This window comes from Diabrotica undecimpunctata, chromosome 2 (genome assembly GCF_040954645.1).
Source record: "Diabrotica undecimpunctata isolate CICGRU chromosome 2, icDiaUnde3, whole genome shotgun sequence".
Taxonomy (NCBI): Eukaryota; Metazoa; Arthropoda; class Insecta; order Coleoptera; family Chrysomelidae; genus Diabrotica; species Diabrotica undecimpunctata.
This window is the reverse complement of record NC_092804.1, coordinates 32,607,288-32,619,800: the sequence shown is the minus strand read 5'-3', so window position 1 is coordinate 32,619,800 and position 12,513 is coordinate 32,607,288. Positions and strand designations below refer to the sequence as shown.

General features: G+C 31.8%; 2 protein-coding genes across 2 annotated transcripts in view; both read right to left on the bottom strand.

Annotated features, from left to right (window-relative positions):
- Nucleotides 1-700, bottom strand: part of LOC140434382 (uncharacterized) — a 340,257-nt gene extending 339,557 nt beyond the window's left edge. The window contains exon 1 of the mRNA XM_072522574.1: nt 570-700. The gene's annotated coding sequence lies outside the window, so the exon portion shown is untranslated. The remainder of the gene's footprint in view (nt 1-569) is intronic.
- A 7,889-nt stretch (nt 701-8,589) lies between these two features.
- Nucleotides 8,590-12,493, bottom strand: LOC140434381 (zinc finger protein 830). Its single transcript, XM_072522573.1, has 4 exons — nt 12,285-12,493; nt 11,679-12,129; nt 10,482-10,651; nt 8,590-8,802 (listed from the first exon to the last, which is right to left on the bottom strand). Exons 1-4 carry the CDS (start codon nt 12,401-12,403, stop codon nt 8,655-8,657), a joined length of 888 nt encoding a protein of 295 aa, XP_072378674.1. The 5' UTR covers nt 12,404-12,493; the 3' UTR covers nt 8,590-8,654.
- Nucleotides 12,494-12,513: the final 20 nt, after the last annotated feature.

The following is a 12,513-nucleotide window of genomic DNA, read 5'->3' as shown; positions in this document are numbered from 1 at the left end:
ATTTATCGTGAAGAAAAATACTTTTACGTCTTATACTGGGAAAAAACATTGAAGACAGAAGATCAAGATATTCACTATTTAGGACAGTAGGTACAGGGCAGAGAACATTTTGTGACTCTTAAGTCTAACTTTCAGCAATGGTAAAGACACATTTAAAATAAAAATGCATAAATACACCGAAAATGCTAAATTAAATAAAGGTAAGACAGACCTAATGGACTTTTAATAGTTTTATAATAAGTAAGCTAAAATACTACAAATAATTAACGGCAAAAATAGAAGATTTGTTTAAATATGGAATATATTGCCCCCCATACGTAATTGTTTAAATAATATTTAAATATAATATGATAATGTTTGAGTAAAAGATGGTCACCTAAATAAATTTATTCCTGTTTTATTGCTGTGTTAAATAGATTTTGCGTTTATCGATATTTTTAATTTTTAAAAATTTAAATATATTTATTTTTTAGTATATTATCAAAAACAAGATTATTCTTTTAATATATTTGCATAAAAATAGTAAAAAACGCAATTAAATTCATTTTGGAAAACAAAAATTTACTTACGTTTTTCAGCAGCTGGCTTGAGCGAACACGCGGACTTTTTGACCTGCTTCTCTGTCTCTGTGTGTACACCACGAATCGGCGTCGCACCACTGCACTCTTTGACGCGTCGCTTCGCAATGTTCCGTCGCGACGCCTCTAACCACCAACGCATCGATATTCTGTTTCCGTATACATACCGCGCCATCTTTCGAGGCGAACAATCAACTATCCGATGACGTCATAAAGCGGTAGTGGGTGTATTACTTTGGATTTTTCCAGAGAAGTTAGATAAGGTGTTCGATATGGGTAACACGCAAAGTTGCAAAGTAGGTCTGTTGCTTGACTTAATATACAATGCTCGTCGAAAGTTAGGACTTTTTTAAAATCTTATGGAATTACATAAGCGGATATACAGAGGTACTATACGTGAAATCAAATCTTAACTGTCTTTCCTTTTATTTCGGTATACTCTTTATGAGTACTAGAAACCAATTCGCTAAGGATTTTTGCTTAGTTGAGGAGATATGTTGTGGAATGCAATTTTAGATTCCCCATTTCTGTAATTACATCTTTATCAACGTCTGTTCTGCCTTGTAATTCTTAGAAGGCACAGATTAAAGCAAAAATCTGAATTTGGTTTCGACAATTAGAAATCTTTGGATATCGAGTTTCGGGACATATTTTATACCTTAAAAAATCGATAAAAAGTAGTAGAAATCGACTGATTTTCATCTCTATTTTGAAATTAACTCTCAAATTCAATTGCTTTTTATCGGTTTTTTAACGTACTAAAATATTTTGTTAAAAAAAAATCGATATTTTTGACTTAGACCTTTTTTACTTATCAGTACAGAATTGATATATGGTTTATATTAAATTTTACAGAAAAAAATACAATTCATACAAAACAGATCTACTTAAAAACCATTAGTTTTAATAATTACTTTGTTTCTCAGTGTAACTATAACTTTACTACTGTTTTAAACGACTTCCTAATTACTTTTCTTAGTGTAATAAGTAGTTTAACTGTCATTATGCCTCCGAAATTTTTGTCCTACGCACATCAAAGGTACCGACTAGCTTTCGCTTTTTGCTGGGTGGTGTATTCTGTGGTTATGGGTAAAGTTGGTTTAGCAGAAAATGGTTGACTTCAATTAGTGCGGTAGTATATGTTATTAATTTTATCTGACTTGGCCCATTGTTAAGACCTTGTACGTCAGGTAAACCATTGTTACCTGAAACCGGGCCTTTTATACTATTATCGGTTAACCCAGGATGCTTATAGTTGATACTAATTGAAGTCAACCATTTACTGCTAAACGAACTTTACTTTAATTTTTTCATAATTACCTTAAAACCGTAGGTAACTATGAAAAATGATGTAAAAACAATTGTCAATTATGTCAAATATATTTTGTGAGATTGTAAAGCTTATCACTGTTTGTTTTAAAATGGGTCGAGGTAAAGTTATCGATGAGATAATTTGTTCAATCATCCTTGGATTTTTTTAATTATGGAAAATCCAATACGTTTCAATTGTCTCGGTGTAGTGTAAGAAATATAATCTGAAGTTACAAAACTACAAGTTCGGTAGTCACAAAACCCAGAAATATAGGAAAAAGAAAATAACCGAAGCTGATCGAAGGGTATTAAGATCCATTATAATCAAAAATCGCCGTGCAACTTGGGAAACCCACAAATTGGGATTTGGTACTTACAAGGTAATTTATATTTGAAAAAATAAGTAAGAATTGTTTTTGAAAAGTTTCAATACTTTTAACGTTAGAACAAAAGAAAAATAGGTTGAAATGGTCAAAAAATTCTAAATATTTGACACAATCACTATGGGATACAATATAATGAAGTGATGAATCCAGATTTAAAGTGCATGTTAGAAACAGTAGGACTCACGTTATTCGCAGGAAAAATGACGTTTTTTTCCCGAGTATCTCCAGAGAAAAGTAAAATTTCCTGCGTCTGTCATGAGCTGTGGCAACATGTCGTCTAAAGATGTGGGAAAGTTGCATTTTATCGATGGGATTATAAATACGGACAAATATTTGAAGGTTTGAGAAGAATCTCTTTTACCGATTATGGAAGAAAGTTTAGCATCAGCGGAAGATCTTGTCTTCCAACTAGACGACACAGGTTGCTATACCACAGAAGAGTTTAAAATGGATTGAAGACCATGATGTACCACTTCGGAAATGTGTTTTTAACAGTCCCGACTTATCCCCTATAGAAACATCCCGTCAAATCCATCAACGAACTTAAGCAAAACTTATAAGAAATATGGGATTCTTTTACACCTGAATTGTGTCAGAACTTAGTAAAAACTTTACCTCAAAAAATTTTGGATTGATTTAAAAATAAAGGAGATGTGACTCAGTGGTAAACTTTCACATTTTTCTTTAAATCACATATTCAATCCATTTTTTTAATTAAAACTTGAAATAAAACAAAAACTTGAATTAAAAATTTTAAAGTTAACGCTGGACTTTTGATTTTGTTCTATAAAATTTAGTTTTCTTTTCAATCTAACGTTGGGCCAACTGACATGGGAAGGGGCTCATACACCCACTTTAGAAAATCCACAAATTATATTGATAAAACCAAAGACAATAGTAACAAAGAAGTAAAAAGCAAACAAAAATCGGAAAGTTTTCATGCATCATTCTTTATCCCACCAAAGAAAATAATTTCTGTTGTAAACCGGTCGTACTGTAGCTATTTGGTTTATTGTACATCTTTCATTCACTCATAATAACCATTTCAGGATTCTGGAACTCTGTACCAGTTTGTACAGGTCTTGAAGATGGCAACCATACGTTTTTGGAGTCACTTAAAATTATTTACTCCAACAAATTAATTACAGAAAAGTTCACATACAATAAATTTGTGTGCTAGTATCAACGCGTACAATGCGTCGAAAATTGATAGAGTTGAGGTTTAAAAGTCGACGTTCAGCTAGGAACCGTCTTCTTGCAGAAAATATGAAGAAAAAAAGACAAGCTTGGACAAAAAAAAACTTAAACTTTACTATAGAAGACTGGAAAAAAGCTTGATATGGTTATATATTGAAGGTTGATTAAAATAAAATTATTTTCGTTCTATTTTTAACAGGTTTGCTTCAGTGACTTTAAAACCTACTAACCAATAAAGCTCAATATATTCAATTAAGACCTAAAGAAAAGTGTTTACCTGAATGTGTTGTTAAAACTGATAAACACCCAACAAAAATCATGGTCTGGTCTACCATTAGTGGTAATAAGGGACTTCAAATTGGTTAAGGAAATAATGTCACACGATCAATACATAGCAATATTGAAGAACAGACTGATACCTCAAGTACATGAATGGTTTCCTAATGATGAATATTCCATATTTATGCAAGAAAAAGTACCATGTCAAACTGCTAAATCAGTGAAACATTTTCTGGTTGAGCATGGTATTCTTTCTTGGACTGGCCGAAAAATTCTCCTGATCATAATCCCATATAAAATGTTTAAGAACTTCTAAAATGAGAAATTTCCAATGAAAAATTAATCAACAAAATTGTTTTAATTGAAAATTAATTCAGCGTTATAACTGCAATGACAATTTGAAGCAAAGGTTCTTTCACTGCAACACCAGTAAAGAAAATAAAATGAATACAAAAAATGGAATGTGTAAAAGCTGAGAGATGCGACAATTGCTGAACGATACTCGGGAAAACATCACCAACAGGCTAAGGAATCAAAATGTAAATGAAGAAGGCCAGACAGATATAGACTCCTACTGGACCAGAATAAAGGAAGACATTGAAGCAGCAGCGAAAGATGAAATAGGAATAGAAATTTGTGCCCGTAAAAATCATTGGTTTGACGATGAATGCAACAAAAGGAAAAAAATAAAGCCTACATAAAGATGCTAGCCTGACGAACTAGAACAACTGTAGAGAATTACCAGACAAAGAGAAGAGGATACATAAAAGAAAAAAAAAAGAAACCACCTAAATACGTAACTTAAATATATAGAAAATCGTAACAAAGAGAAAGAATTTTGAGCATTCTATAAGAATGTTAACATCAACAGAAAAGAATTCAAGGCAACCACAAGACAATGCTGAAATCAGAATGGCGACCTATTAACAAGGAAAGATGTATTAAGTAGATAGGTGGAATACTTTAACCAGGCACTTAATATCGACTCGTCCAACGAACACTGTACTAACTCAATTTTTGGCGTTTTTGGGTTACACCCCCGAAGAAGTAGATTACCGTGATATCTTTCAACGAATAAAGTTCTAAGTTAATTTGACCATGTTTAGGCAACCAATTTTGCACTTCAATATTGTACTAACTTGTATATCTATACATGTTCCGACGAAAACTATCCTATCTTAAGTTAGTATAGTCTTAGTCTGCATTCCGAACGGAAGTGCCTTTGTCTCGTGAGTTAATACAGTTTTCGCATTTTGAGATTAAGTAAAGTACGCCGGTGGTACGCCTACATGACCAACGGTGTTTACGTATAAAAGTTGTACAGTGTATAAATTGCTATCAAAAATAATACGTTTGAATAGAGGGCACATTTTTATAAATTTAAATAAGTATCCAGGATGTATTCGAGAGGTCAATTCATGGTAAATTTAGTAAGGACAACTAACAAGCGAGAAACAGATTCTCGACAGGCGCATTCTTCAAGATGTCAGTATATTTTTAATATGTATAAAAACATGAATTATTTATACCTTTTTTAGAAACAATTTGTGATAACCCGGACCTAAATACGACCAAAGAAGTTATATCTACTAATATCGAAGCATCTATAGGTTTGTTTTAATTTAAACAAGTAAAGATTCATAATGTAACATGCATCGTCTTTTGTTTTCAGAAACAGAACGAACGAATACAGTTAATGAATATTTTGAAGTTGATACTGAAGACCCGTTTCATGCAAACTCAGATAGTGACCCACATTATTTACCTTTAGAAGATGATAATAAAAAAATTCCATATGATGATACGAAGGAAAGTGAGAAACAAATAAGTAAGTCTAAAAAGAACAGGAAAACTAATACTAGAATTAAAGTGGGTAGAAAACGAGAAAAGAAAGAAGAAGAATGGATTGATGTAAAATCTATAACTGGTCTAGATCGTGGGTTGGAACATAAAAATCGACAGGGAAAACTGGTTAAGGCAAGAAAAATAGGCGAACCTTGCCAACAAACATGCAGACTTAAGTGTAACACAAAAATGAATCAAGAAATGAGACAGAAGACTTTTGGAACTTGCAAGATCATACAAGGCAATGGGACTTTATTGTACAGCATGTGACACAGATAGAGAAAAAACAAAGTACTATTTCTGCTGGTGTACACTCTTGTAGGAATTTTTCTCGGCAATATCATTTTCAGCTCGGCGGTGAACAAAACCAAATTTGTAAAAATATGTTTTTAAAAACTCTTGGTATTTTATAAACATGGGTAAATACAGCATTTACTAAAAGAAAGGAAACTGGAGTTTTACAATCAGATCAACGTGGAAAACATAAAGTTCGACCACATAGACTTACTCCAGATATTGCAGAAAGTGTGAGAAAGCACATAAAATTATTTCCGTTGGTACCCTATATTCGAAAGGATTCTAAGAGGATGTATCTTAAGGAGTGTAGCCAATAAAATAGTGGCTAGAAATATGAAAAACTGTGACAAAGAACTCGTCTTGACAGATAAGACCATCTGCGTTGTATGTTTCGATCTCCAAAAAGTTTTAGCGACTCCTCAATCGAATGTAAGCGATTTTTATTATAAAAGTAAGTATGCTACATACAACAAGTTTATAGAGACCCACAAAAAGTGGGGAATTAAATCACTGATCTTCTATTCGGATAACTGTGGTGGGCAAAACAGAAACCACACCAGATTTTCAATGTTCTCTTTTGCAGCTATCTATTTCCAAGTTAGTATTATTCATAGATTTTTAGAAAAGCGTCACACCCAAAATGAGGGAGACAGCATGCATGCTGTAATTGAAAACGCGAAAAAACGTCAGTTGGTCTTGTATGTTCCTGAACAATGGATTACTTTGATAAGAATGGCCAAAACTATCGGAAAAGTATATAATGTAACAGAAATGTCACAAGAAGACTTCCTAGATTTCAAAAGCCTTATTGGCAACAAAAATTGGAAAACTGACAATGGAAAAGGAATGATCAAAATCAGTCAAATAAAGGAAATCAGTACTTCATATAACACACCAAATGTTATTTTTTTAAGTATGATTTAAGTTCCGAATCTATCAGGTGTGATCTAACAAAAGCAAAAAGGGGACGTCCATCTCATATTGATCAATTTCCATCTAAAGTATACACAAATCTTTTGCCAATAGATAAGAAGAAGTTAACTGGCTTATTATTGCTTTGTGATACTGGAAAAATTCCTACTATGTATCATGGCTTGTCTACATTCTGAAACATCAGAAAAGTATGAAATCACTGCTAGCAGTGACGACGAAGAACTGCAGTAATGTTTGTTTATAATATTTTGTAATTTAACTTCGATGTAGACTTTAATCATAAATACAATTCCACAGAACGATGGTATGTATTATTTATATTCCCGATTTTTTTTCCAGCGAATATTGTACTAACTCATTCAAAATCCAGATAAAGAAACAAAATTGACAAGTTTAAAAGCACAAATGGAACAATACAGTAAACACAATGGATAAATATAAAAAGAATTTAATAAATAAGAACCCCTGATTTTTTGTGCCAATCAAGACTTTTATCTTGCTTTATTCGGAAACTTCAAAAAATGAGTTAGTACAGTCTTCGCTGGATGAGTCGATATGGAGGAAGAAGAAAACCTGCAAGACGAAAGAGATGAGGTAAGGGAAGCAGACCAGAGGGAAGAGGAACCACCAACGATTCTTGAAGTTAAAGATGCAGTTAAAAAACTAGCCAGAAACCAGAAGAGGAACATCATCTGGAATAGATAATCTCCCAGCTGAACTATATAAAGAAGGTGGCCACAATACCATTATAGCAGCTTATAAAAGAAATATGGATAAAAGAAATCCCTCCTCAATGATTGAAATACTTTGCACCATTCACAAAAAAGGAGATATCTTTGAATGCTCCAACCACAAAGGTATTACGCTTCTAAATGCAGTGTATAAAATATTTTCCACAGTACTATGTCACACTGAAAATAATACTACCGCAGAATTTGCACGGCCAAGAGATGCTATTTTGGGCTCAATCTCCTCCTTAAATCCACAATTATACCGAGAAATACAAAAATAAAACTATACAAAGCAATACTACGCCCAGTCCTAACACATGGTTCAGAGACCTGGACTTTAACCAAAAAATAATAAAAACATGGTAGGATGTTTCGACAGAAAAGTACTAAGGCGAATCTATGATGAAGTGAATGACAAAGGAGTGTGGAGAAGATGATACAACTTCGAACTTTATAGAATATACCAGGAACCTGACATCGTAAAACATATTAAGATAGGATGTCTGAGGTGGATAGGACATATATTGCGGATGGAACAAAATGACCCAGCTAGAAAAACGCTCCTTGTTATTGCCATTGGTCAGAGAAGAGGAAGGCCCAGAACAAGGTTCCTTGATAACATCGATGAAGACATGAGAATACCTGCTTGGCGGAGAAAGGCGATGGATAGGGACTACTGGAGAGAAATTCTTGAGGAGGCTAGGACACACGCAGGGTTGTAAAGCCAGAATGATGATGATCTTTAACTGCATTCAAAGTATCCCAAGACGTGTAAGTGTAAAAGCAATAATCAAAGCTAAAGGAGGCTCAACAAAGTAGTAAAAAACATAAATATATAAAATAGTCAAATGTTTTATTGTTTTTTTTTTATTAACCATATTATAATTAATGTATTTTACATAAAATTAAATTTAAAAATAAATTTTTAAACAAAAAGTAGGTGAACAGTTGATTTTTGTAAAAAAAATCATAGGCGGTCATATTAATTTAATCAGGGAGTGTAGGTAGGTACTTATAAATAAAACACAACAATGAAAATACATTTAAATGTTATAACTGTACATATTATACAAGAATGTACTGAATATAAATCTTAACTAATTGAAGGATTTCTTTTCCCTCCAATCCAAAAACTCATCAAAATCATCATCGACCTCTTCATTATTGTCAATACTTGAATTCTGGTTTCTAGATTCATTGGTTTGTGCCACCACTTCCTCTTTTTTCTTTTCCAAGTCAAGAACCCTAAAACAAAATATTAATTACAGTAAAATTATTACCTACTCGAAATAAACTTAAAAATTATACATTTAAAACTAAATATAAAATCTGTTGTACTTGTTAGTTTTGTTTCTACTCTACTTATATAAAATTATTAAAATAAAAATAAATTTAAACTGTTAGAATGAACCGATTGGAGCAGATATTCTTTTTGTCAATCCAAAACAAAATTAATATTTACATTTAATGAAATGAAATAACTTTATTTTTTACTATGATTTATTACACAACAAAAAGTTATTAATAACTTAATCAATATATACATTTAAAGTTACAAAAGTTTGCATAGAACTAAAAATTAGTAACTTTTCCGACTGTTCGGGACACCATTATACATGAAAGGTGAAAAGTCTCGATCAATCCCACATCTGTAAAAACGTTATTCAAGGTCAAAAGTCGCAAATATAGGATTTTTGAGCTAAACGGTACATTTTATCATAAAAATCATCAGACCAAAATTGTAGATCACACAATTATCTATTTAGAGAGATTTACCGTTTCTGAGATATAACGATTAAAAAAGTTGAAAAATCTTATTCTAATAATTGACCTTGAATATCTCTTTTTGCTGTGACCTTAATGAGGGCTTTTTACATTGCATTTGTAATGATATCCCGAACATTCTTATCAATTTTTAGTTCTATGCGAATTTTTGTAACCTCATCCCTATTTTTTGGACTAACTTGACCTGGATAGAATGGATGTTGAATTCTAAAGTCTGTCATTGATGTTAAATCACTTCCTCTACATTACTTTGTAATGTAGAGGACGACTTCCTCTACAAATGTTTACAGTGTGTAAGTAGTATAAAAAAGAGGAAGAGACTGAAATACGTTTTATAGATAAGGTTGAATTCAGTATAATGGCATTATTTACATTTCCATTAGCAGCTAATGTTATAGAGTACATTTATTTCATGAAATATTTTTAAGTTAGAGACTTTGCTTCTAATTTGTAAACTGTACCATTGGAATGGTTTAGAGGACCAAATTTATAGAATCATATCAAACATATTTATTTTGTTTCAATCCAAATAACCAGTAGAGACAGCTGAATATTTCTTTGGGAATCATAGGATGTCTAAATAAACTATAGAGGCTTAATAAATTAACTTCTTGGAATATTATAATACAATTATCGTCATCAACATCATCATCTAACCTCCAACTTCCATTACTGAACACAAACCTCCCGCACGCTTTTCCACTTAGTTCGATTTTGCGCCAATGATCATCAACTGCTCTTGCTACATGACCTGCCCAGTTCCATTTTCGTGTTGATATTCTTTCAATAAGATCTACTACTCCTTATATTTTGCGCATTGTAGCATTAGGTATTCTATCACATAGAGAAACCCATAACATTATTCTCTCCATTGCTATTTCCACAACTTCTAGTTTACTCACTGTTGTTCTTGTGAGTAGTTAATCATGTATTTCATCAAAAAAGTCATGTATTTAAAAAACGTTTATAGTTTTTTTCTGAAGTAGATTGTAAATTTAACATGTAAAAAATTTACTACACAAGAGGAACATATACAATTGTATGAAAACTTACTAATAAGGAAAAAGCGGAAAAATATGAATTAATGTAATTGTTTTAATAATAAAGTATTCAATGGTAACATAATTAGACATAGATACCTAGATAATTTTTTCATTTGCTCATCAATTTCATCTATCTGACGATCAGCTGTAGCTTCTTCTTGATCTTCTGCGATAATTGCATTACTTTCATTGTCTGCTTCTTTGATGACCTTTAAGAACTTTTCCCATTCCTCCTCTACAGGATCTTTGTACTCTAGATTTCTTGCCTAAAAATAATACACACATAAAGGTTAATTATATTAGATTTATATATCCTCATACAAATATTTATTTCTTTATTAACGGAATTTATTTACAAAAGTTTAAACAAAGCTTACAACAATAAATTTTAAAAATATCAAACATCTCAGAATAATAAACTATAACAAACATTAATGTAGCTACCAAGGGTAGACAAGGATTGACATGTAAAAAAATCACTTATTATAAGATACCTTTTAGTTGTGATCTGAATAAACTAATTTTGGAATCAAAAATATTTATTTGTCTTGGCAGGCTATTGGCACTTTGGACCAATGATGTAGTCTCTTCATTGAAACCATAATTAGTGTGGTGAAATGACACTGAAAAAATTTCTGATTGTGTGTTGTTTCTACTAGGCACTTTAAGATTAACAAGTGATAACAATTGAGGACATCTATAATAGCATTAATCACTCTGTACAGAAAACATAAATCTAACAATGTCTTCCTTAACTAAAGTGTTGGTAAATCAAGACTGTATCGTATCCCCTGATAGTCATATTCCTCTCTCTGATATCCACTCCTAACAGCTGCAATCCTCAAAAATTTATTTTGGGCCCTTTCAATCTATTTAATTTAACAGTCATATGATGGAGAACTTACTGATCCACACTCTAGAATAGGTCAAATGAGACCATAATAAACTTTTCTAAATGTAGAAGATCTAGATGAGTCTACAGATGTGCATTGGATAAATTCCAGTACTTCCAGTCTTAAACCATAAATCCTCATTAGTGACCAGATTTTGATTCCCCAAGGGTGGTCACAATTAGAAGGTTTTACTGTATAAACAAAAGTCCAAATATGAGCAAGAAATGTGCAAAAAAGAAATAGAAACATTGATATAATATTAGAAGTTGGAACACTAAATGAAAATTACAAATCTGCTCCCCCTTTTTCTGTAATGTAATGTTATTATTTCTGTTAAGAACTAGATTTAATAGAAAACATAATTTTGCTTCAGTATCATATAATTAAATGTAAAAAATACCTTAGCATCTAATTTAGGATCATCAAAAAATCCTTCAGGAAGTTCATCTTTGCCATCAGAAACTTGATCTACTTCCATCTTATCTACCTCTTGTTCTTTTTCAGTACTAACTGTTTTGGATGTAGACTGACTTTTGGATTTTGAATCAAAAAAATCATCTGGCAGTGCATTATTCTTTTCTTTAAGACCATTATCTATATTAGTTTCAGTCTTTTTACTAACAGGAGCATTTTTTAAAATACCTTTGATCTTTTTCTCTGGAACTTCAGGTAAAGGAGGAGTCAATGGTCTTTTCAAGGGCTGGGTGAAATTATTTGTCCGCTCCTTCAATTTCTTTGCTATTTCTATATTTTCTTTGTGCTTTTTTGAGTTTATGTGCAATGACCACACGGATTCTGAACGCACTACCCACTTACATAGCACACATGTGAGCTGACCCTGTTCATTATATGTACAAAGTATTAAGGAAAACAGACACAAAAAACATAGATGCTCAATATTATATATCTATCTAAATCTACATATAACCTAAATTATCAAACAAGAAATACTAGTACAAAATAAATAAGTAGTATAAAATTATTTATAAATTCAACAAAAGGATATTTAGCTAATGGAGAATCAATCCTCTTCACATCCTTGGCTTTAATTTTATGATCATTCATTAGTTTTCGTAATTCTGACTGGTTCACTTTTTTCTTGGCATTTTTAAATAGAGCTGACATTTTGTAGAAATTCTAACAAATAAGTTTTCAAAATTATAAAACACAAACACTAAACCTGGCATTTGTTTTCCATTTCCACTGTCATTTTCATTTGTCAATTGACTTGACAA